This window comes from Schistocerca cancellata, chromosome 12 (genome assembly GCF_023864275.1).
Source record: "Schistocerca cancellata isolate TAMUIC-IGC-003103 chromosome 12, iqSchCanc2.1, whole genome shotgun sequence".
Lineage (NCBI taxonomy): Eukaryota > Metazoa > Arthropoda > Insecta > Orthoptera > Acrididae > Schistocerca > Schistocerca cancellata.
Window position 1 is genome coordinate 121,850,949 of NC_064637.1, and position 27,937 is coordinate 121,878,885.

Consider the following 27,937-nt stretch of genomic DNA (forward strand, 5'->3'; position numbering starts at 1 on the left):
TGCATCTGAACAAACTAAATGAATAATTTGAACAGTACATCTAACATTGTTAATGATTAGGTGCATTTAATTTTTGTTTGCAGAATTCAGAATCCATGCAGCCTGCGAACTACTAAAGCTGCAAGAATGTAGACAGCTGGTATGGATATGTTGCTGAGCCATGCTCGGGAGAAATAGCCCAGGGCCTCCCAAAGTTGGAAACTAATTTTTTCCTCTCGTTTTTCTGTCAGTGTCGATTCAATCACCTTGTGCATCACCTTCGGTTGCCACATTAGATTTTTGTATTGCAGGGTTGTATTTGCCTCATACAGTTCTGCTGTCTCAAAGTATGACAGATGGCTGATGGGAACTGAATTTAGGAACACTGGTGAAAGGAAGTGTGCAATATTCAAACATGCAATGTTTTCTCTGACTGTACCGTCATCGTAGATGGTGGTGGCTCCTGAGGTGGTGGTGGAGGTGGAGGGGGAGGCAGTTCTGCTGGTACTACTTGTAACACATTGCCAACCTGAAAAAAAAAAAAAACATTTTTGTGACACCTACAACTACAATCCCATTACCAAATTGCTGTGGAAGGCCTCAAAATGTATTAAGATATATATATATATAATAGAAGGAAACATTCCACGAAGGAAAAATATACCTAAAAACAAAGATGATGTGACTTACCAAATGAAAGTGCTGGCAGGTCGACAGACACACAAACGAACACAAACATACACACAAAATTCAAGCTTTCGCAACAAACTGTTGCCTCATCAGGAAAGAGGGAAGGAGAGGGAAAGACGAAAGGATGTGGGTTTTAAGGGAGAGGGTAAGGAGTCATTCCAGTCTCGGGAGCGGAAAGACTTACCTTAGGGGGAAAAAAGGACGGGTATATACTTGCACACACACACATATCCATCCACACATATACAGACACAAGCAGACATATTTAAAGACAAAGAGTTTATGTGTGGATGGATATGTGTGTGTGTGCAAGTATATACCCGTCCTTTTTTCCCCCTAAGGTAAGTCTTTCCGCTCCCGGGACTGGAATGACTCCTTACCCTCTCCCTTAAAACCCACATCCTTTCGTCTTTCCCTCTCCTTCCCTCTTTCCTGATGAGGCAACAGTTTGTTGCGAAAGCTTGAATTTTGTGTGTATGTTTGTGTTCGTTTGTGTGTCTGTCGACCTGCCAGCACTTTCATTTGGTAAGTCACATCATCTTTGTTTTTGGATATATATATATATATATATATATATATATATATATATATATATATACACCTAAAAACAAAGATGATGTGACTTACCAAATGAAAGTGCTGGCAGGTCGACAGACACACAAACGAACACAAACATACACACAAAATTCAAGCTTTCGCAACAAACTGTTGCCTCATCAGGAAAGAGGGAAGGAGAGGGAAAGACGAAAGGATGTGGGTTTTAAGGGAGAGGGTAAGGAGTCATTCCAATCCCGGGAGCGGAAAGACTTACCTTAGGGGGAAAAAAGGACAGGTATACACTCGCACACACACACATATCCATCCGCATATACACAGACACAAGCAGACATTTGTAAAGGCAAAGAAATCCTCCCCACTCCACCAAGGTGTACACGATCAAAGGCAGAGCCACGTGTGAAAGCACCCACGTGATTTACCAACTGACCTGCCTACACTGTGAAGCGTTCTATGTGGGAATGACCAGCAACAAACTGTCCATTCGCATGAATGGACACAGGCAGACAGTGTTTGTTGGTAATGAGGATCACCCTGTGGCTAAACATGCCTTGGTGCACGGCCAGCACATCTTGGCACAGTGTTACACCGTCCGGGTTATCTGGATACTTCCCACTAACACCAACCTGTCTGAACTCCGGAGATGGGAACTTGCCCTTCAGCATATCCTCTCTTCTCGCTATCCGCCAGGCCTCAATCTCCGCTAATTTCTAATTTCTAATTTCAATCTGCCGCCGCTCATACCTCACCTGTCTTTCAACATCATCTTTGCCTCTGTACTTCCGTCCCGACTGACATCTCTGCCCAAACTCTTTGCCTTTACAAATGTCTGCTTGTGTCTGTGTATATGCGGATGGATATGTGTGTGTGTGCAAGTGTATACCTGTCCTTTTTTCCCCCTAAGGTAAGTCTTTCCGCTCCCGGGATTGGAATGACTCCTTACCCTCTCCCTTAAAACCCATATCCTTTTGTCTTTCCTTCTCCTTCCCTCTTTCCTGACGAGGCAACCGTTGGTTGCGAAAGCTAGATTTTTGTGTGTATGTTTGTGTGTCTATCGACCTGCCAGCGCTTTTGTTTGGTAAGTCTCATCATCTTTCTTTTTATATATATATATATATATATATATATATATATATATATGGTTATAATAGAAGGAAACATTCCACGAAGGAAAAATATACCTAAAAACAAAGACGATGTGACTTACCAAATGAAAGTGCTGGCAGGTCGACAGACACACAAACGAACACAAACATACACACAAAATTCAAGCTTTCTTTCCCTCTCCTTCCCTCTTACCTGATGAGGCAACAGTTTGTTGCGAAAGCTTGAATTTTGTGTGTATGTTTGTGTTCGTTTGTGTGTCTGTCGACCTGCCAGCACTTTCATTTGGTAAGTCACATCGTCTTTGTTTTTATATATATATATATTTAGAGAGAGAGAGAGAGAGAGAGAGAGAGAGAGAGAGAGAGGAGGAGAATACTGTTCACTGGTTCCAATATAAAAATATTAAAATTTATGTAATTAATGTAGGACATCATGCATTTCAGGAAATAATTCTCCTTCTCAAGTATACAGGGTGAGGTCACTAACTATTGCCTCCTAGAGTAACTCCGAAAGCATGATAGCAGCTGAAAAGTTTGTGGGACAAACATTGCATGGCACAATTGGGGCCATAATATGACGTTGGTTTTTTGTTGCTAGGTGGGATCACATCAGAGGTATGTAGGTCTAATTTTTTTTTTTTTTTTTTTTTTTTTTTTTTTTTTTTTTTTTTTTTTTAATGGGATGTTATAGTTTGGTACTTATTTTCTGATAGCAGCTATCGGAACGAATCCAATGATGTGTAACAGTAAGGTCTTTGAAGGTCAACAAAGGTCACAAAGGTGGCTTGAACGTCCATTTACAGAGGGTGTTCGAATTGATGACCATTGGTATCAATGCAGTGCTGCAATCTTCTTATCATGGACTGAGTGGTATTCCTTATCACTGCAGCATTTATCGAAGCAAATGCTCTGACAATTCTCTCTCATGTATTGTGCAAATAGTAAATATTTGCTGAATACAGTGCATCCATCTAACGTGCCATTCGACGGTTTCGCAATAGAACAATAATAGGAATGGTAAGACTAGTACTGTCAAATCAAACGAATGTGAATGATGTATTCTCTCGAAACACAAGTCGATATGCTTTTCATTTATGGAGAATGCCAACAAAATTCAATGAGAGTTAGAGCCTTATATGCTGAAAGATATCCTCAAATTATCCCCCCCTTACATGTCGTATATTTAAATATGTGTATGGTAAATTGAGAACAACTAGATCTTTAATGCATCGGAAACATATCCAGTGAAGGAAAGTTACTAATGAGGAAACAGAAATTCGTACTCTTGGCACTGTGGTTTGAGATCCTAGTGTTAGTTCACATCAAATTGGAAGAGAATCTGGCATGGGCCGGAGTAGTGTTGTTTGTGTTCTGCATTGCCACAAATATCATCCTTACCATATCAGTCTCCACCAAGAATTAACTGGTACGGATTGTATGCATCACACTGAATTCTGCCGATGGGCTCAACTTCAGATTCTGAGGGATGACACATTTATTAATTTGATTTTATTTACTGATGAGGCTACATTCATGAACCATAGAAATGTTAATTTGCATAACATGCATAATTGGGCAACTGAAAATCCATGTTGGCTGTGGCAAGTAGCACACCAAAAACTGTAATCATTGAATGTATGGTGTGGGATTCTCGAGGACAGAATTATAGGCCTCTAGTTCATCGAAGGAAATCTTAATGGTAGGAAGTACACCACATTCTTCCAAGAAACATTAGGTCTGTTAATGGAAGAAATACCTCTGGGTTTTTTCTTGTGGGGATTCATAAAAGACATTATTTATTAAGACTTTCCAACTACACCTGAAGATACACAATAGATAATTGTCAGAGCATGTGCATCAATAAGTGCTGATGTGATAAGCAATATCACTCAATCCATGATAAGAAGATTGGAGCACTGCATTGATGCCAATGGTCATCACTTGGAACACCTTCTGCAAATGGACGTTCATGCTGCCTTTGTGTCTTTCGCTGACCTTCAAAGACCATACTGTTACACATCATTGGATTCGTCTCGATACCCGCTATCAGAAAATGAGTACCAAACTATAACATTCCACTTAAAGGAACAAAGTTGAGCTTCGTATCTCTGAAGCGACCCCACCTATGAACAAAAAACCAACGTCATATCATGGCCCCTGTTGTCCCATGCAACTTTTGTCCCACAAACGTTTCAGCTTCTATCATACTTTTCGAGTTACTCTTGGTGGAAACAATTAGTGACTCACCCTGTATAAATTTATTACAATATGTGACAGGGGCCTGAAAAATCCTTACATAAAATGTGCTTGTACATTTCACAGTACATTAAGAAGAAGAAATGTCACAACAGCACAGAAATGTGTACTCTCAGTCAAGTTATGCATGATGCAGCATCTGACACATGCCATAAGAAAAAAGTGCTTGATAATGTAAGTTACTTTAAAAACACGCACAGACTATGCTTATCGTTTTAGGTAGAAATAGTGACAGTCTTGTATTTTATTTATTATAATTTTGTATTTCAGTCACAGGCCATATAGATGTTTTCGTTATACCTTTCAGTTATTACCAAGTATTCATCAGACAATCTGTTTAAAAAGAAGGAAAAACAGAGGGGATGGGGGGGGGGGATAGTAAAATACTAGGAAACTAAAGTACAAATCAGACTAACTCCTGTAAATTACTAGTTGATGAGTTACTACAGAATGTATTCAAGCAAATATAGCTGTGGACAGAAATTACCTTGATTTGTAGTTCAGTTTTACATTATTTTACCATCCACGTGTTTTTTAGTTCTTTTTAAACATCATCATATGATGATGACTTGATAGTATCTTGAAAGATATGCTGATAACACCTGTATGACTGGAGACAAATATATAATAAAAGGCTTCTAAAAAAAATGAGGAAACATACTGACCACAAAGCAAACTAAGTATATAAAAATCAAAATACTGGTTTCTGATTTAAAAAATGGACTCATCATAAATATGAAATTAAAAGGAAAGTATTCATTTTTATGCCACGTTAAAATAACACCACGCCTTTGTATCGTAATCAATATATTTGACAGCAAAAGAAAGCTGTAAAAAATTTTAAAAACCTAGAAAATTTCATTCCATTCAAAAGTGAAATTTCTGAAAGGGCAAAGGGAAAGGGAGAAGGTGCAACAGCTCCCAAATTTACTGCTGAACAACACTTAGATGCTTCAACATACAGCTGCAAAAAGCTGAGAGGAAAAAGTATAAGATGGGAAAATGACATTCATTCAAGTTGTAAACAGGTAGTGAGTGATCATGAAGTAGGAGAAATATCTTATGTTGTATTCCAATGAAAATAATAAATTTTTGAAAACATAATAATAGATAGATAGATACAATATATACTCACCAAGCGGTGGCAGCAGAACACACACATATGAAGTTTAAGGGAATTTGCAAGCTCTTGGGGCCAGTGGGACCTTCTTCTGGCAGGAGGATTGCAGGGGAAGGAAGAAAAAGGGGTGGGGGGGAAGAAAGAAAGAGAGAGAGAGAGAGAGAGAGAGAGAGAGAGAGAGAGAGAGAGAGGGAGAGAGAGAGAGAGAGAGAGAGAGAGAGAGAGAGAGAGAGAAAGGTCCAGTGAGGTTTAGGAAATGGTGAGCGTTTGGGAAAGTCACCCAGAACCATGGGTCGTGGGAGACTTACTGGATGGGATGAGAAGGGAAAACTGATTGTTGGGGGCTGCACTGAATGAGATCGGAAAACCTAAGAGCTTAGAGGTCGATGATAAGGTAATAAGCATGACAAAACACCGTATGATAGTTAGATCAGCAGTTCTGGCCTATGCAGAACAGTGTGTTACTATTTGCCCTCCTCCACATTCTGCAAAACATAATGTATTTCTTTGCTTTGTTCAGAAAAAATAAACACATCACTTTGTGTAGTAGATGTACTTCAAAAAACCAAAATTTAATTTGCCAACTTAAAAAAATATTAGCAGTAGCTTCCAACATCAATACAATGACTATTTATTTTGTGATTAACACATGAAGAATTAAGGATGGAATATTAGGGTTTAAAGTCCTATTGACAATGAAGTCTTTTGACATGGAACACGAGCTTGTAGTGTGTTCGAGATGGGCTATGAGATTGTATGTGTTCTAAAAGGATCATTTCGGCATTTGCCTGGAGTTTTTTTAGGGAAAGCACTGAAAATCCAAGGGGGTCGGATGAAGATGTGAATAATCATCCTCCCTAATGGGAGTCCAATGAGCTAAACACAGTGCCACCTTGCACAGTGACTAAGGTTTGTGTTATACTATACTGCACAACAACATCTACGTACATACTATGCAAGCAATCATATGGTGTGTAGCGGAGTGTACCCTGTACCACTAGTCATTTCCTTTCCTGTTCCACTTACAAACAGAGTGAGGGGACACAACTTTCTATAAAGATCCATGAAAGTCCTAATCTCTCTATTCTTATATTCATGTGCCTTACGTGAAATATATGTCAGTGGCAGTAAAATATCTCTGCAGTCAGCATCCAATGCTGGATCTCTAAATTTTCTCAATAATGTTCCTCATATAGAATGTCATGTGCCCTCCAGTAATTCCATTTGAGTCCCGATGTATCTCTGTAATACTTGCATGTTGTTCAAACCTACCAGTAACAAATTTACAAGGCCACCTCTGAATTGCTCCAATGACTTCCTTTAATCCAGTCTGGTGCAGAACCCAAATACTCAAACAGTACTCAACAATGGGTTGCACTAGTGTCCTATATGTGGTCTCTTTTACAGATGAGCCACTCTTCCCTTAAATTCTCCCAATAAACCTAAGTCAACCATTTGGCTTCCCTACTACAATCCTTACATTCTTATTCCATTTCACACTGCTTAGCAACAAAACATTTAGATATTTAACTGACGTGACTGTATCAAGCAACACAATACTAATTGTGTACTCAAGATTATGGGTTTGTTTTTTCTACTCATCTGCATTAACTTAAATTTTTTTACATTTACAGCTAGCTGCCAATCATCATTCTGACTGGAAATTCTGTCTACGTCATTTTGTATACTGCTACAGTCACTCAACTTTGACACCTTCCCATACACCACAGCATCACCAGCAAACAGCCGCATATTGCTGCCCGACCTGTCTGCCAGATCATTTATGTATATAGAAAATAACAGTGGTCCTATCACGTTTCTCTGGGGCACTCGTGACAATACCCTTGTCTCTGATGAACACCTGCTGTTGAAGACAACTGGGTTCTGCTACTTAAGAAGTCTTCAGGCCACTTACATACCTCAGATCCTATTCCACACACTTGGAACTTTGTTTACAGTCAGCAGTGTAGTATTGTGTCAAATGCTTTATGGAGATCTACAAATACAGAATCCCCCTGTTGCCCTTCATCCTTGGTTTGCAGGATCTCTTGTGAGAAATGGGCTGATCTGTATCCTTGAGTAGAGAATCTGACAAACTTCAGAAAGTCAATAACTTTGTTATGAAGGGTACCTTGAGTTTTGGGGGTCTATGCTATTACAGCTTGGTTTTTGCAGTTGTTGAAGAAGTTAAAGTTAAATGCATTAATTTCTTGCCTCAATTTTGTGTTGAGCGTGAAATTATAACCTAGCTGCTGCTACTACTGCTACTTTAAAGAACACTGCTTCTAATATCCAACGAACTTCGTCTTTCTCGACCATGACTGCAGTTGGATGATACACTTACTCGCCGTCGTCACAGTGGTGTGCCAGGTGGGGTTTCAGCGCTTGTCACTTTTTTCCACCATCAAAGGAAATACACAGGCCTACAGATGGTTACCAAAATAATAGAAGTGAGCAAGCTGACTCAGTTGTGAGGAGGATCAACAATCATTCACGAGGACAATGGTTCAAACATCAGTCTGGCCATCTAGACTTAAGTTTTCTGCAGTTTCCTTATGGAAAAGGCTGGGATGGTTCCTTCAAAAAAGACAAATTCAGTTGTCTTCCCCACATCAACATTGTGCTTTGTCTCTAATTCCCTCATCATCAATGTGCTGTTAAACCTTTTATCTTCCTTCCTTCCTTCAAAATAATGGAGACGATATGTTCCATAATACTGCATCATAAATCAACCAAACTTAAAGGCTGTCGATTCAACTAAACACCCAGGGATTACAAATAAGATCAACTTCAGTTATAGCTATCAGGCAGAAAATGTTAAGATGAAGACAAACCAAAGACTGCTTTTTATGGCGGAACACTTAGAAGGTTAGAAGGTATGACAAATATACTAAAAGAGTGTGACTGTACTACATTTGTCCATCCTCTTCTCAAGTATTCCTGCACAGTAGGAGATCCTCACTAGATAGGCTTGATGGATGGCATTGAAAAAGTTCAAAGAAGGCTGGCTTGTTTCGTATTATCACAAAATAGGGGGGAGATGGTTGTGGATACAATAACGGAGCTGGTACGGTGATCATTAGAGTAAAGACTTTTTAAACATTGCTAGAACTTTTCACAAAACTGCAGTCACCAACTTTCTCCTCCGAATGCCAAAACATTTTGTTGACTTTCTACAAAGGCAGAAATGAGAACTGTGAGATAAAATGAGAGAGATCCCAACTTGTATGGAAAAATTTAGGTATTCATTTTTCCCACGTACTATTTGAGAGTGGAACTTAGAAAAATAGTCTGAAAGTGGTTCTATGAACACATCTGTGTGAACTGCAGAGTAATGAGGTAGACATAGGGCTGCACGGCACGCAAATACTTATCAATCGTGTGCTGCAACTCCTTTTGTTATTCTAGTGTACTGTGCTTTGCTGATTTCACACTGTACATTCTGTACTTTTATTATTTTTAGTGTTGACTAGATACTAAACTACAATGCTCTTTTGCAAAAATATCCCAAGAAAGTCCCCAAGTCACATGTATCAGTGCCATAGTGAACTGTAAATGTACAGCAAACTGGTGCTGTATTTCAGTATGTTATTTTTAGTGTTTATCTTGCTCTGTTAACCATCTGTTCAGTGACACCTCTCACAGACTTGGTTATATAGTCGGAAAATTTCTACTTGAGTATTCAAGCCAAACTGAGCAACATCTGGATATTTATCAAATGCAAATAAACAATTATTTTACTGTTATTTGTTGGGGACTGTTAAGTCTTATAGAGTTTACACACCATACAGGTATAACACACTGAAGAACTCTGTGATGCAGCTCTGGCAAACTGTTCAGTGCCAACTGGCTACTGTGTCATCTGCTGCTGTGAGTCATCATTTGGATGCAATCTTCGGGAAAACCAAGTCAGCGCAGCACTTTCCTTCTACTCTCAGCTTCTAAAACTTGGAGCTGCTACTTCACTCGAGTGGCTCACCAATTGGCATCACACGGGAGTATGGGGACCTCAACCTGTGTCCTCCACGTGACAGTAACTGACCCCTCCACTATGGAGGCACACTTATGGGCTACACGTTATCTCAACATTGCCGAGCCAGTACACCCGCAGTGTTTTACTCTCAGTAACCTACACGTAGTGCCCTTCACAGTTTGTGTGGTACAAAAATTGCAGTGTTCACAAAGTACGCATAGTAAATTGCACATTACATATTTGTGAATAGAACCACTACAAATACTACAAAAATGAGATGATTCTACACATCTCCAGATGCATCTGCATCTGTAAATGGCTGCTCTTTGTTTCTGTCAGTTTTATTACCATTTCTGCACTTGGAGATATGTCGGTAGATTCCAAACTGGAAACAGTTCAAGAAAATAGGAACTTCATTGTATAAAACCCATTTGTATGTACTGAGGAACAATACTACTACATGAATGGTGCATGAAATGCAGAAATTCACGGACTTATTATTTGATGGTGGTCGATATTAACACAAAACAGCAGAGGTTAATAATGTAGGACAACGTAATGAATAGTAGATGCTTTGAGTTATCAACAGGAACATAAATAAAGCTGAAGACTTGATTGCTTTTAGAAGAATCCTTTTTCAAGCTATAACACACCTCTACACACACACACACACACACACACACACACACACACACACTCACTCACTCACTCACTCACTCTGTACAGCTACATTGTGCCAGCTGTATACACAATGCAGGTACTGAGGTACTGCAGTTTTATGTCTACATCAATACTCCTCAAGCCACCTGACAGCATGTGGCAGAGAGTATTTTTGGTACCACTAACTGACTTCCCCCCACCCCTCCCCCCTCTTCCATGTTCCACTCAAGAATGGCATGCAATAGGTCTCTGCCTTAAGTCTAATTTCTTGAATCTTCTCATTGTGGTCATTTCACGAGACATATGTGGGAGGAAATAGTAAATCTTTCTGCGATGCAAAATGCCTCTCTTGTAGCATCAGCCACTGGAGTTTGCTGAGCATCTCTGTTATACTCTCACACTGATTGAACAATCCTGTGACAAAATGTGCCACTCTTCGTTGGATCTTCTCTATCACTGTTATCAGTTCTACTTGGTAAGGGTCCCACAGTGATGAATGATATTCAAGAATCATTAGAACAACTACCTTGTATGCCATTTCTTTTATAGATAAGTCGTATTTTCTTAAAATTCTTCCTATGAATCACAGTATTTTCCTACTATTTATTTTATGTGATCATTCCACTTCAGATCACTCCAGATAGATACTCCTACATATTTTACAATAGTCATTGTTTTCAGCAATTTGTCATCAACAGTGTAGTTGCACAGTACTGGATTTCTTTTTCAATGTACGTGCCAGCTCCTGCACCCTCATCAATCCTCTGTAGATTCATCTGCAAATCGTTACTGTCTTTTGATGTCTTACAGATGACCGTATCATCTTTGAGCAGCATTAAAGAGCTTCTGACCATTCTACTAGGTCATTTATATACACAAACAGATCCTTTACATCTGTGAATTTTGTTCAGTTAAGAGTGACATGTTGAGTTCTACCTGCAAGGAAGTCTCAGATTCAGTTGCAAATCTGGTGCAATAGTTCATACTTTTTTTTCAGCTAAAAGCAGGGTGGGACAGTTTCAAATGCCTTCCTGAAGTCGAGAAACATGGCAGCAATCTGAGCACCAATGTCTACAGCACTGTGGATCTACATCTACATCTACATTTATACTCCAACGGTGTGTGGCAGAGTTTGGCAAGATCTCTGTTTTTGGCATCCTTGTTGATTTTTGTAGAGTTCTGCAGGTTTACTGTGGTGAGGGATTGTGTCGGATGTGGTGGGTGAGAGGAGAAAAGACAAGTGGAGCAGGAGGGAGGGTTGGGAAGGGTAGCTGATGACTCAGAGAAGGCAGAAGGTGTACAAGATACGAATGCATGAGAAGAGCTTACAGGAGTACAGGATAGGAATGTGACACACAGGTACCAGTACTGGTGAGTTAGTGCAGTACACAATGACGACAAGTTGGAGGACTGGATTAGGCGATGGAGGTGGGGAGAAGGAGAGAGGATAGAATAGAGGATCGGGAGATTGTTGGGGAGAGGATGTGGGTGCAGGATGAGTGAAATTACGGTCCGGGGGAAGAGATGGTGATGGGTGTAGTGCAGGATCTACCTGACACAGGTCAAAGGATTATGGGAACAAAGGATAAGTTGTTAGAACAGCTCCCATTTACACAATTTATGAAAGATGATGCTGACGGGAAAGATCCAGATGGCACAGGTTGTGAAGTAGCCACTGAAATCAAACACACTGCATTTGGCAGTTTGTTCTGTCACTATGTGGTCAACTCTGCTCTCGCCCACAATTTGGGGATGGCCATTCAATCTGGTGGACAGGCGATTAGTGGTTGTTCACACATAAAATGTCATGCAGCAGAGCTGGTGTATGACACAGCTGCCTTCATGGGCCTGCCTCTGGTGGGATAGGTTAAATTGGTGATGGGACTGGAGTAGGATGTGCCAGGTGTGAATTGAGCAGGTCTCAGACATGGATCTACCACAGGGATAAGGTCTGTGTGGCAAAAGGTTGGGAGTGAGAGTGATATAGGAATGGATCCAACAGCTCCAACCTTCTTAACCTGAAATACATGTGTAGAACTAGTATTTTCTACTGTGTTCATTTTAAAACTATAATCTTTTTCTATAAAAAAGCTAAACATGGATTTAATTAATTATTGATCGAATTAAGCTGCACAGTGAAACTACAAATGCTCTATTAAATTCCTCAGTCCAATTTCATAGAATGAACTGTCATTTGTTAAACTTGAAGGGAAATTTTACTTCGGGGTAACAGCTATTTTTGGAGATTATCAGTGTTGTAATTTGTGTTGGGGCCATCAGATTTATTGTAACAAAATCTGTTCAACTGCAATCACTTCAAAGAGATCAAAGAGATTGTGACTGCTTTTCTGCTAGGTGGCTACTAGGACCCGTATCTGCCCAACCTCTCCGGCACGACGTGTTCAGCAGTGTCGCGTCTGTTGTTTGACGTTGACTGGCTATTACTGGGGTAACCCAGTACTTGATGCAGATGTACAGTGCCCAAGAGATGAAGTGTAAACACGGCACATGAGCACTGAAAAGATTGCACAGTTTGAATTGGGCTACCTGCAGTCATATCACAGTGTGCCTTGCAATGATGTGAGGAGACATTGCATCACTGATATTTGAGAAGTGAGGAATCTTCACACTAAATAGTAGCATGTCACTCACTGAGGGTACATTGTGCTACTACTAATGCAATAAAGTCAGATGACAAAGTAAGTAGAGGAAGTTTATCATACGAGGCTAGAGCAATACAATCCCTATTTGGAGAAGTTGCCATTCATAAGATAATTAACACAACTACCGACCCAATATTGAGAAAAATTTTTGTGCATACAGGTTTCAGAACTTCAATGAGGAATTCTGGTAAGGGTTTTGCAACTGATGCAGGCGTTATAGCGATAAAGGCTGAAACATGTATACATCACAGAAAAGGGCAGTAAAAATGAGCTGCATGTTCCTTCTGTAGTGCGTTCCTGGAAGCAGACAGCCCTAGCTGCAATAAGATGTTTATCAGAAACTGTTTTATACATATGTGTCTCAAGAAGGCAATGAACTAATGGTGTGTTATTACTATCTCAAAGTTGTAAGTTGTAAGGCATTTCTGGTACTCCTCAGACACTCTCGTACTTATACAGCTACGTACATACTCCTCAGGAAAACGTACATGCATGGGAGAGAGGTCTTGGTATTATTACTAGTCATTCCTTATCTTGTTCCACTCATAAAAGCAGAGACGGGAAATTATATGCCTCTATATCTCTGTATGACCCCAAATGACACCTATTTTGTCCTCAGAATCCTTATGTGAAATGAGCTTTGGAGGTGGTAAATCATTCTGCAGACTTCTTCAATAGTGTTTCGTGCAAAGATCATTTTCTTCCTCACAAGGCTACTCATATAAGTTCACAGAGCATATCCATAAGGCTTCTGGGTCAATCAAATTGAATGGCTACAAGTCTAGCGGCATGCCTCTGAACTGCATCAATGTTTTCCTTTAATCTAACCGGGAGGGAATCCCAATGCATTGCAATTGAGAATGCATTGCACTTGTGTTCTATACACAGTCTTCTTTATAGATGACTTACACTTTCTTAAAATTCTCTCAATAACTAGAGGTAAACCGTTCATCTTCCCTGCAACTGGCCTTTCTTTCTCATTTCATTTCATGTCATTTCACAATGTTAAACCTAGATATTTAATTGATATGACTAGATCAAGAAGCATACCATTTTAATATGTGTTCAAATATTACAGGATTGTTTTCCTAATCACCTGCATTAACTTACATGCTTCCCACATTTAGAGCAAGCTGTCATTCATCAGACCAAATAAAAATTCTGTCCAAGTAAACCTGTAACCTCTTAGTCACTCAACGAAGACACTTTTTGTACACTACAGCATCATCAACATACAGTCACAGATCTCTGTCTACCCTATGACAGATGCTTTACGTGTACAAGAGTGATCCTATCACGCTCACACGGGGCAACCCTCATGCTACTCTTGTCTCTGATGAACACTCACTGTACAGCCAAAGTACTGGGTTCTATCACTCAAAAAGTCCTTTGAGTCAGTCACATATTTGAGAAATTATTCATTATGTTTGGACCTCTGTCAACAACATACATTGTGGGACAGTACTGAATGCTTATACTTGGTTGAAAAACTGTGTAATTAAAAGACCAACTCAAAAACTTCGTGCAGACAAAGGAAGCAATTGAAAGAATTTTCAGGTGTGCATGCAGAATAAGTAATATAACCACTACTTAACATTGTGCACTTTCACTCATTTGACCAGTTCTAAAGCATTGTTTGCAGCCTGCGATCATTTAAAGATGGATAATATCTAAACGTGTTAACCCTATGTGGACAGTAGAAATTTTTAACTAATACAATCTACCTGTAGCCATCCGATGCACAGAGCACAGTAAAACATAACAGTAAACAGCATTCACACTAGCTTTCGAGGACTAGCTCTTCTTCTAGCAATAGCTTCTTCTAGCGCACACACACACACACACACACACACACACACACACACTCCTGAGGCCACAGCAAAACTAATTACTGATAGTCGATTATTGAAATCAGTTCCCTGATCTGATGGAGGTGCGAAGGGGTTAGGTGGGGACCCAAGTAGAGTGCAGAGGGAAACAGGCAGTTCTTTCAACAGGAAGAAAGGCAAACCCACATTCATAGCATTTGTAGACTTAGGGAAATCTTCTGACAATATTGACTGGAATACTCTCTTTGAAATTCTTAAGGTAGCAAGGATAAAATACAGGAAGCAAAAGGCTATTTTAAATACTTTTACTGATGGCAGTTATAAGAGGCCAGGCGTGTGAAAGGGCAAGAAGGGTTGAGAAGGGAGTAAGACAGGATTGTAGCATATTGTCAATGTTACTCAATCTGTACATTCAGCAAGTAGTAAAGGAAACCAAGGAAAAATTTGGAGTAGGAATTAAAGTTCAGGAGAACGAAATAAAAATTTTTAGCTTTGCCAAAGGCATTGTAAATCCGTCAAGAGACAGCAAAGGACTTGGAAGAGCAGCTCAATGGAATGGACAGTGTCTTGAAAGGAGGATATAAGATGAGCATTAACAAATGCAAAACGAGGATAATGAAATGTAATCCAATTAAACCAGGCAATGCTGACGGAATGAGATCAAGAAATGAGGCACTAAAAGTAGTATATAAGTTTGCTATTTGGGCAGCAAAATAAATGACGATGGTCGATGTAGAGAGGATATAAAATGCACACCGGCAATGACAAAGAAAGCATTTCTGAAGAAGAGGAATTTGTTAACATTAAATATAGATTTAAGTGTTGGAAAGACTTTTCTGGAAATATTTGTATGGAATTTAGCAACATGTGGAAGTGAAAGATGGACGATAAACAGTTTAGATAAAAGAGAATAGAAGCTTTTGAAATGTGGTGCTACAAAAGAATGCTGGAAATCAGATGGGTAGATCGAGTCACTAACGAGGAGGTAGTGAAGAGAATTGGTGAGAAAAATTTTTTTTAGCACAATGTGACTAGAAGAAGGGATTGTTTGATAGGACACATTCTGAGTCCTCAAGGAATAACCAATTTATTATTGGAGGGAAGTGTAGGGGATAAAAATCATAGAGGGAGATCCAGAGACGAATACAGTAAGCAGATTTAGAAGGATGTAAGTTGTAGCAGTTACTCAGAGATGAAGTAGCCTGCACAGGTCGGTTAGGATGAAGAGCTGCATCACACCAGTCTTCCGACTGAAGACAACAACAACAACAACACACAGTACTTAATGAACGTCAAATTATAACATGTCTCTGGGATGATAGTACAAGCCTTTCTACAAACTCTGTGCATTTATGTTCAGAGTTGTGTGTGTGTGTGTGTGTGTGTGTGTGTGTGAGAGAGAGAGAGAGAGAGAGAGAGAGAGAGAGTTCAGAGTCCTGTTGTCACATCTTCTGTACATCATGACTCAGTAAAAAAAAAAAAAACAAGAAGAAAAAGAGGAAATGCAAATATTTGATGTTTAATGTTGCATCAACACGAAGATCATTTGTCTAATGATTTCAGGAAACAATGGAAAGCTAAATCTCCATCTCATTTTTCTTGAACATGCGCTGATTCTCTTTGGTGCATTTTTTGTTTGTTCTTCAATATAAGGAAAAGACAGATTGCTACTCACAGTAAAGATGAGATGTTGAGTTTCAGACAGGCACAACGAAAAGACACTTACTCATTAGCTTCTGGCCACTGCCTTCATCAGAAAAGGAAACACACACACACACACACACACACACACACACACACACACACACACACATCCACACAAGCAAGCACACCTCATACACCCATGACCACCATCACCAGCAGCTCGGACTGTAATACAACTGTCACGTAGAATGGAACAACTACCTTGGGGTGGGGAGGGGGGGGGGGGCAGAAAATGGAAGGGACAGGAAGATATGGTGGGGAAAGAGAAGAGCATTGTCTGGCAGAGCCTGCAGTTACTAGACTGCCAACAGGCGTTGCATTGGGAGGCTGTAGGGCAGGGAGGTGGGATGGGAAGGTGCACAAAAAGGGTGGGACATGAGAATAGGGAGGAGGTGATTAGACAAGAGCAGGTGGAAACCGTTGGGTGGAGGGTTTGGGGATAGTAAGTTAACTTAGGTTAACGCAAAGATAATTCCACCAAAATCCTTAGCCCCACAAAAGTTCTACTCCCACCAAAAGGTCCTTGTCAAAGACCTACACTTCTTCTTGCAATCACTGTAATGGAAACAGTTCTTTGCCACCAATCCCTGCAACCAAATTCAACCTAATCATAACATTGAACCCTGACTTCTTCAGTTCACACTGCCATCCAACCGTGATCCCCCCCTCTGTCTCCAACCTACCCACCCCCTGGAGACTTTCTGGGAATTCCATACCTCCAACTTGACCTCACCATCCTTCTCCATGTCCTCTCCTCAGAATATCAACCTTTCAGTAGAAGAAAGGATAGCCACATACAACCTCACAACAAATCCTGACCTAATCATACGAGGGTTGACTGAAAAGTAATGCCTCGGCCTTCGTAACTCTTCAACAGTTGGCAGCATTGGTATGTGGCAGGTACTGGCTTGTTGCATAGCCTCTTCTCTACAGCTCCAGATGGTGGGAAGATTGAACGGTAGTGTTGTTACAGTGTAGAATATGGAACCCTGCGCAGATGATCAGTCAATGCGATTTAAGCAGTGTGCAGTCTTTGGATTCTTGACAGCAGAAGGTGTCACCCCAAAATAGATTCATCAGAAAATGAAAGCAGTTTATGGTGTTTGTGTTGATGTGAGTACTGTGCATCATAGGGTGAGTAAGTTCAAAGATGTTGAGGTGGGAACATCTGACCTGCGTGACAAACAAAGAGTTAGACATCCTGTGACAGCAACCACTGAGTTTCACAAGCAAAATGTTGACAGATTGATTCAGGGCAATCGTCATACCACTCAGGGAGAAATTGCAGGCACACTCGGCATTTCCTGCAGTATGACAATGTCAACCACACATTTCACGTTCCACCACAGCAGAATTTCAGAGACTGAATCCCACCACCGGACGGCATCCTCCATATAGTCCACATTTAGCACCGTCTGACTTCCATCTCTTCCTGCCAATAAAGACGATCTGTGGGGACATCATTATGCTTCTGATGGAGATGTAGAGAAAACTGTGAGACTTTGGTTGCAGAAACAGAGTGTCAACTTCTTCCATGATGGCTTCAGAAAACTTGTTCATCGTTGGCAGAAATGTATCCAATTGGCTGGTGATTATGTGGAAAAGTGAATATTGGTAATTAAAGATCACATTCTAACAATTATTTCTGCATTTGATTCATTAAAATATTCCCATCCAAACCCAATTAACAAAGGTGGAGGCATTACTTTTCATTCAACCCTCGTACTATCAGCAGACAATGGTTCCACCACTTTTTTTATGAATCACAGTGACATCATAGTGGCTGCCTGGTAGAGGGCTCCACCAGTTGTCTGACTCGTCCACCTATAAACTCTGCCACAGTGATCCCATTGCCCAAATCCAACATAACCACCAATCACTGCTTAAAACCTTAGACTCTTCCCTGAATGAGGTTCCTCATCCCTACAATAACCCATACATTCACTTTCTACATGCTGCCCAAAATTCACAAACCAAACAATCCTGTACAACCCACTGTAGCTGGTTACTGTGCCCCCACAGAAAGAATTTTGGCCCTCACTGACCAACTCCTCCAACGAATTGCCTGCAACCTAGCCTCTCACATCAAAGATACTAGCCACTTTCTTCACTGACTCTCCACCATCCCCAACCCTTTACCTCCCGGCTCCCTACTCATCACTGTTCACACTACTTCCCTATAAACCAACATGCCTTGTTCCAATGGTCTTACTGCTATTGATACACATCCTTTACGAATGTCCTTCAGATTCAAAACCCACTAGCACATTCATCATACACCCCACTAACTTGATCCTAACTCACAGCCGCTTCTCCTTTGAAGGGAAGGTATACAAACAAATCTGCGGCACCTGCATGGCAACCTCCTACACCAGTCTGGTTATCGGCTATCTAGAGGAGACCTTTCTAGCCTCTCAAAATGCCAAACACCTAGTCTGGTTCAGGCTCATTCACTATACCTTCTTGATCTGGACTCAGGGCTAAGATATGCTATCTTCTCAACACCTTCCCTCCCATCCGCTTCACCTGGCACTCCTTAACCCAGCATGCCACCTTCCTGGAAGCTGACCACCTCTCTCTGATGGGTCACTCCATACACCTGTCCACATTAAACCCATCAACAGTACCTGCATTTTGATGGCTGTCATTCCTTCCACACCAAAAAATCCCTCTCAGACAGCTTGGCCACTCAGGGACAGCGTATCTGCAGTGATAAGAACTCTCTTGCTCAGTAGAGGCCGAGGCCTCACCAACATCTTCACAGACAAACACTATTCCCCAGACCTAGTCCACAAACATCTCTCCCGTACCCTTTCCCCTCACACTCCCAATACTCCCACCATCCCCACGAACCAATGACAAAGGGCGTGGCCCCTTCTGTCACCCATACCACCCCTGACTGGAATGAATGAACCACATCCTTATTCTCCCCATCCATCCTAAAGTGGTGTTCCGTTTCCCATCAAAGCTCCATGACATCATAGTACATCCCTAGGTCACTCCCTATCACAACCACTTGCCACAGGGATCATATTCCTGTGGAAGACCCATCTGCAAAACCTGCCCAGCCCACCCACCCAGCACTTCCTATTGCAATCCTGTCATGGGCATACCCTACCCTATCAGACGTTGAGCCACCTGCGAAAACAGCCATGTCAGATACCAGCTCTGCTGCAATCATTGCACAGCTTTCTATATTGGTATGTCTATCAACCAACTGTCTGCCAGGATGAAAGGCCACTGCCAAACTGTGGTCAAGAGCAAAGTGGACCACCCTGTGGCACAAAATGCAGCTGAACATAACACACTTGATTTCAATGGCTTCTTCGCTACCCGAGCCATCTGGATCCTTTCCTCCACCAACCAGCTTTTCTGAACTGCGCAGATGGAAGGTATCCTTTCAACACATTCTCTGCTCCTGTGATTGTCCTGACCTCAACCCACACCAACCTAATGTCCCCATACCCTCCACCCATCAGTTTCCATTCCCATGTTCGACAACGTTCCCCCAGCTCTTATCTCCAAACCTCTCTGCGTATCATATTCTGCCAATTCCTGACTTTCCTCTTTCCTGCTTCTCTCCTTTTTCGCTCACCAATTCCCTCCCCCATCTCTCTGCTGCACAGCTTCCCAACACTGCATCTGTTGGCATACTAGACCCTGAAGGCTCCACCAGACAGCACTCTTCTCTTCCCCCACCCATACCTGCTATTCCTTCCCCTTCCCCACCACCTTCAGACTGCTGCTTTCGTTCTGTGTGACAGGTGCATTCCCATTCAAGGTGACAGAAATGGCGGTCATGTATGCATGACATTTGCTTTCTTGTGTGTGTGTGTGTGTGTGTGTGTTTTCTTTTCTGACAAAGACTTTGGCTGAAAGCTAATGTGTAAGTGTCTTTTCACTGTGCCTGTCTGCAATGCCTCTTTTTTTACGGTGAGTAGCACTATGTTTTTCTTACATTGTCGACATTCCAACCTTGCATTTCCACTGTTTGTTCTTTAAATTTTTAATCCCTGACTATCAGGAATGCTGTCTCACTGCCTAAGCCTGTGTTCATACACTGTGATGTACTTTCAGACACTTTAGTTTGAATATGTGGTCACAACTTTTGCTGTTTCAGATGCTAACGATGTTTTCACATTTTCAGGGGCTCTTCCTTCAGCCACCATCCAATATTTCAGTCACATCATTCTGAAATTAACTATTCCTTTAGGTACTCACACTGCACAAACCTCAATGTTAATTCACTTGCCTCCTGGGAACTTTCTTTATAAATCAGCATTTACCCTTGCCAATCCAGTTCGAAAACTTCAACACTTCCCTTCCAGATGATTTGTCAACTTCTTGTGACCATCTGATAGACTTTACAGACTTCCTGGTTCAAAAAAGAAAGCTGCAATTTGCTGATGCAGCCAAATTGTGGTGGCATGTGTAGCATAATTAAAAAAGCCTGCATTCAGCAATTACAAAGATGGATGATGACAACCCGAAATGGAACGCTTAAATCAATTGAGTGGGACATTTAAAACAGAAATTAAGAGATGGGCTTTAGTCCAAGCTTGATACATTGACTCTGCCATGTCTTGATCATTGTGGTCAATATTTACATCCCCTCTTAACTTACCTTCTATGTAATTTATTTTTATATTGAAGCATTATCGCCTAGTCATTAGTATGAATCCATACATTGTAGGTGTTTGCGGGAATACTGAAGTAGTAAAGAAGGTGCCTCTTCTTCCACCAGCATACTACATGTGCCCTAGTGTGCCTGTATGACATGCGGTATAGATGCAAGTGTCGTGGCGGTTGTGACAACCCATCCCCAAAGAACATTATACTAGAAGCAGCAACCACCCCCCCCCCCCCAAATAACATGACTGTGTATCAATAGTTTGCACAAATGTGTTCACAATCGTTGAGCCAAGTGAAATAATGATGAAGGTGGATACACGTTTTGATTTTATGTTGTATAAATCACGAAACTTCAGGATTTGTTGCTATTGTACTCTTAGTTCTTAAATAAATTGCATGATACATGCACTTCTCACATTTTTGGAAGAATAGTTTTGAAATGATGTATTTTTCTGAATTTCAGTTTCTTGGAAGTTACACAAAACGATATACACTGACAGAAAATAAGGAAGAAAATAGCATCAACAAGGAGTTGTGTGACATAAACAAAGGTTAGTAGGCATGTTTCTACATCTGAAAGATGGTATCAATTCAAATTTTGCAACAGTTGCATAAGAGTGGCACTAGTAATGCAACTATGAGGGTGCAAATCAGGTTTGCTTTCAACACACACTATAACATTCATGAGTGTTAGTTACCTTTAAGATTGGATGTGGTGTGTTGATGTTAGTCAAGAAAGCCTTTAAGGTGACAAAGATTACGATCATCACCTCACTGAGTTTGAACACGGTCGTGTAATGGGGCTATGAGAAGACGGGTGTTCCTTCTGCGATACGGCAGAGGAACCTGGGAGGAATGTAGCCACAGTAACAGTACACGACTGCTGGGAGCGGCGATCACCAAAATGTACGGCCGCAAGAAGATTGGGCTCCAGATGGTCACGTGGCACTACAGAGAGTGAAGACCATCATGTTTGGCATATGTCTCTGGTGCATTGTACTGCTTCTGCAGCAGCAATCTGAGCAATAGTTGGCACCACAGTGACACAATAAACTGTTACAAAATGGTTACTTCAAGGACAGCTCTGCATTCCACTTATCCAAATCACCACCATTTGCGATTTGTTGTGCCAAGCGAGAGCTCATTGGAGGGCACGATGGAAGTCTGTTGTTTTCTGATGAAGCTGGTTCTGACCAAACGACAGTGATGGCCATGAGTTGGTTAGGAAGAGGCCACTTGAGGGCCTGCAACCGACCTGTCTGTGTGCTAGACAAACTGGACCTACACCTGAAGTTATTACCCAGCATGCAATTTCGTATACCGTAACACCAGGAGCACTCTTGTGGTTATCCTAGGCACCCTGACTGCAGAACAGTGCATCAGTCTAGTGATATGACCTTTCATCCTGTCATTCAACAGCAATCCAGGGGGTGTTTTCCAACAGGATAACATCTGCCCAAATGCCACTGTAGTAGCACAGTACACTCTACAGAGTGTCGACATGTTGCGTCAGCCTGCTTGGTCACGAGATCTGCCTCCAGTCGAACACATATTGGACAGCATTGGATGACAACCGCATCATCATCCACAATCAGCATTAACAGTTCCTGTATTGACTAAGTGCAACAGGCACGGAACTCCATCCCACAAACTGACATCTGACACCAGTACGACACAACACAAGCACTTGGCATGCTTGCATTCAACAGTCTGGCAGTTACACTGGTTATTAATGTACCAGTAATTCACATTTGCAATGGCTTATCTCACTCTTACATTAACCTGTGATCTTGCAATGTTGATCACTTAAATATGCTATCTAGACATATGTATTGTCAATATTTCATTACTCTACATTAATTATTTTTTGGTGTTGTGATTTTTTCCAATAGTATATTACATACCAATGTAAACACATTATTATAAGAATATTAAAACATTTTATACAGGTTATTGCTGTTATTAATAAGAACTTGCACATGTTAAAAGTACAAATGGACACCACTAAACTGTGGCCGAGAACAGAGTTGACTCCCTAGTGGTGGAACACGATGCCGAGTAGAATATGGTCAATTTCAATGGCTGCATCACAGTCTGTGCCATCTGGCGCCTCCTGCCCACCACCAGCTCTTATAAACGATGTTGTCCTCACAACACATTCTTCATTTCCTTAATACTGCTGGCCTCAATCTCTGCTAACACTCTGCCTCACACCCACCATCACATCTCAAGACCCTGACTTCACTTATCCCCCAACCACACCCTGTTCCCCCTTTCCCCTGTTCAGTCACCAACTCCCAATCTCCTCCAATTCATCTTCATTGCAAACTCACTAGTGCCGATGCCCTCGTGTCACATTCTGGTTCCATGGGCCTCAAGAAATGTAGATCCCGAGGATGGAAACAAAAAATAATACCTGAGAAATGGTTAAAAGTGAACATCATTCCTGTTTAGAAGAAGGATGACAGGAGTGAGTATGAAAATTTGGGAGTTACAGTTTGCTATACAATGCCTACAAAATATGCTCCAGAATAATAGGCTCGAGGACACAGCAGACACTATTGTCAGCGAAGAACAGCTGGGGTTTAGATGGGACCGCTCTATATTGGATGGCATTTTTGTAATGAAATAAATGATTGAGAAATGAAGTGAATTCAATTTGTAAACTCACGACGACTTCACTGATTTTCAAGAGGCATTTGACAGCCCGAATAGAGATATGCTCTGGGAAATTTTTATCAAAAAATCTTTAGCTGATATTATAGTAAAAATGATCAGAAGTCCATATCAAAATGCTACTGTCTTTACTGACACAGGGAAGCAGCTAAAAGCACCAGTAAAAACAAATAAAGTAGTTAGAAAAGGATACTGTCTCTCCCCAACACTTTTAATATCTATGTGGATGAGGTCATGAAGTCACAGTAAGGTGGGAACAAATTTTCAAGTGTGGTATAATGATGTTTAGATTAAATAGTAATTTATAAGCAAATGATGATGATCTCATGTGACAGACAGAAGGTAATTTAGAAAGGGGGCCATACAACTTAAGAAATATAGCAGAACAATATGGACTTCTAAATAGCTTCACATATATCAAAAGTTATAGTATTTCTGGGGAAAAACAGAAAAAGATATAAAACTGTGATAAATGGCAAAAATTTAACTAGCTCAGATGTGATCCCCAACAATAAATTGTGACATAAAAACAAAAACTTGCCAATTTAAACATGTATGTGGAGCAATTCACAGAATTCTGAAATATAAAATCACATAGGAAACTAAACTGATGCTTTATAAAACAATGTCGGTACCAATATTATTGTGTGAAAATGAGACATGGGTACTATCTTGAAAGACAGGAGGAAAATTACATCTGCTGATATGAAATTTCTCAGGGCTGTCCGAGGTTGCACGCTGATGGACACAACATAAAAAATAGAAATAAGACAAGAGCTACAGATTTTCATTTTGGAAAGCAACATTTAAAAAAATATATATATAAGGTCAACTGGTGTATCAATTTAGAAAGAATACAGCAAGATTGTCTGCCTAGAATCACCATGAACTCCAAGCCCACTGACAGCAGAGTGCCAAAGCAGGCTTTGCAGTCTGTTCCATGAAGTGGATGACGATGATGGCCGCTAAACTGAGAATTAATTTCATTTGTTGAGCACAGTATATGTGAGAAAATGGTACAGCTCTAAGACAGGCCACAAGTATACCACATGTAATTACTTCCCAGCTGGATAAGAACTGACGGCATAACTTTTCAGTGTATTTTATTGACACCCTATGCTGCTCTTGTAACATGTCATTTTTATGCAGCAAAGAAAAATTACAGTCAGTCTGCTAAATGCTACTTCTCAATACTTGCTGATGAAATCTGTTGCAGTCACAAAAACCTTTTTACTAATTAGCAGCTGAGTTCATAGAATCAAGAATAAATGTAAGTACAGAAATGGGTCACAACCTTTTCACGCAAATTGTGCCACCTGCCAATTTAATTCTTTTATCGAAGTCACAATCTACTGGCTCGCCATAGCATTTTTCCATAAGTTTAACAAATACAACAGGTACACACAACAGAGACTTTAGTCATTAATATTATGTTCTTCTTCACTATTTGCAACAGTCTGCCAATGCTGGGGAAACTTGTCGATGCCGCGACTGTAGAAATCACGTCTTTTGAGGCAAAGAATTTGTCGAGCCATGTTTGGAGTGCATTTTTATCTGGAAAGGAAGTTCCCTGAAGGTTGTCCGATAGACAGCGGAAAAGATGAAAATCTGAAAGCACAAGATCAGGTGCATAAGATGGGAGCACAATGACTTCCCAACCCAACTCCTGTATAGCAGTGCTTTTCGTCAGTCTAGCAGAATTCGGGCAGGTGTTATCATGGAGTAGCATCATTTCATATAGTCTTCTTGCTCACTGTTCTTGAACTGCATCTGCGAGACATTTCAGGTGTTGACAATAAATGTCAGCAGTGGTGGTAACACCTTGGGAAGCAATTTGTAGTACAGCACACCATTGCTGTTCCACCATATACATAGCATTATCTTTTGTGAGTGCACGCAGGTCTTTGTATGGGGGAATAGCTGCTTTGCTTGTGCTCAACCACGCCTTTTTTGCCCCTATGTTAGCATAAAGACACCATTTCTTGTCACCAGTAACAATACATGATAGAAACAGTTGGTGGTGTTTACAAGCAAACTGATTACAAGCAGGCAGAGAGGCACACCTGCAGATTTTTGTGATTTTGGCTTAGGGCATGCAGTACCTCCACAGATGATTTTTGAACCTTGCCACCACATGCAAATCTGGCATAATGATGGGATGATCACAGTTCATCACATTTGCCAGTTCTTGAGTACACTGACATGGCTCCTTGTGGATTAAAGTGTCTAAACGATCTTCATCAAAACCCAAGGTCTTCCTGAATGTGTATAGTCACTAATGTCAAAACAGTCCTCCTTAAAACAAGAAAACCATTTTCTTGGCATGGTCTGTCCAATGGTATTATCCCCACACATGGCACAAATGTTTCTGGCTGCTTCCACTGCTGTCACCCCTCTACTGAACTCATATAGAAGAATTTGTCATCCGAAATGTTCCGATTTCTCCATATGGCACTCCATTTTCTAGCATCCATGGCTCCACTTGCTCTCTTTAAATGTCGAAATGATTATATGTAAGCTCAAATAGCAACAGAGCTACAAATAAAAAAATGACAACTGACAAATACACCAATAGCAACTGGAATATCAACATACAAAACTAAAACACTACAAACTTTGCATCAACTTAATATTCCAGAATGTTTGGACATTGATTTGAGTTCATACAATCAATATTAAGAAGCAGTACACTCCTCCCATGTATAACATAGCTTCAAATGTCTGATTACTTTACAAATGAGTTAATGTGTTACATATTTGACATTAAGCGTGTAGGTAAGAAAAAGTTTTGTAAACATTTGAAATTACCTGTAAAATTTGTTGGAAGTCACTAAGTGCTATCAGTTTAAAATGCTGGATGAAAGAAGTCTGAGTATTTGCACATTGTCAGTCATGCAGCATCAACATGAACACAGTTTCTTACTGTAATACTTGACTTGGTGTGTTAAACTTTTAACATAAGTTTATACCTCCATTGAGCAGATTATGAGAGCAGTTTAAATTTTTAAATTCAGTTAATAAATACATGAAATATAGAAAATCAAATTTTTGTTGCCCTGGAAAGGTGTTACTACACAACTTCCGCATGGTACTTGGTGCTGGGATAGTCCACTAGTAATATAGGTTGGTATCAGTTACACAAATACTTGAAGTTGATTACTTTGGTTCTAAAAGGCACTATTCATTAGCATGCCTTTCCAATAGCATGCTAAGAAGTACAAGCAGTTTATAGATGCTAATGAAATAGAATTTAACAGTGTAAAGTATTAACTGGTGGGCAACTATTGCTGCTACTACATCAACTGGTCTGTTAACAGAACAAATGGATGTACACTGTCAATAATGTGGCACAATGTAATTTGACATAATAAACAACATCCGAGAACCTTAAACAGAAATTTATACTGCAAACTGTATTTTTATTAATATTTTAATCTCTGTTCTTTTGAGAACACTTGGCTACAACAGCCTAGGAATCATTTTATCGACTTCATCATTTATACGTTTATATGTTTATAACAATTATTTTATTTCCAGAATGAATCATGCACCCTACAGTGGAGGGCCTTTGTGTTTCGCGGCAAGTGTTCGACTGACTGGGTCATCCAAGCGCAACTCATGACCCATCCTCACAGCTGCGTTTCCATAGGTACCTCTCCCCTACCTCTCAAATTCAACAGATCTCCTATGCCTTGCAGGACTAGCAAGTCATGCTCAGACTGCTTGGTTAAAAAAAAGCACTACCCTTGATGGGTAAGATTGGGGTTCATGTCCTGGTCAAGTAAAACATGTTAATCTGTCAGGAAGTTTCAATTATTTTATTACTTTGTAAATGAAAGTGTTTTCCGCTATTTTTATCTTTACTCTGCCCATGAAGATCAGATACTTCAACCACAATCTGTGGAAAGAGCATCAAATCTAATTAGGTAATAATATTACAAAATTTTTTTCTGATAAATTTTGTCTTCACAAGGGTCTCCTACTTCAAGAAATTATCACTTAGTGTCCCATTAACAAAGAGGTCATTACAATAGGACCACTCCAAGAAGACTCTCATTGAAGTAGATAGTACAAGAAACTGAATAAACAGAAAT

At 40.4% G+C, this 27,937-nt stretch overlaps 1 protein-coding gene across 1 annotated transcript in view; it reads right to left on the bottom strand.

The window, feature by feature from the left end:
- Positions 1 to 388: 388 nt before the first annotated feature.
- LOC126109506 (serine-rich adhesin for platelets-like) overlaps positions 389 to 27,937 on the bottom strand; it is a 161,722-nt gene continuing 134,173 nt past the window's right edge. The window contains exon 7 of the mRNA XM_049914528.1: positions 389 to 508. Within this exon, the coding sequence (XP_049770485.1) occupies positions 389 to 508 (120 nt within the window). The remainder of the gene's footprint in view (positions 509 to 27,937) is intronic.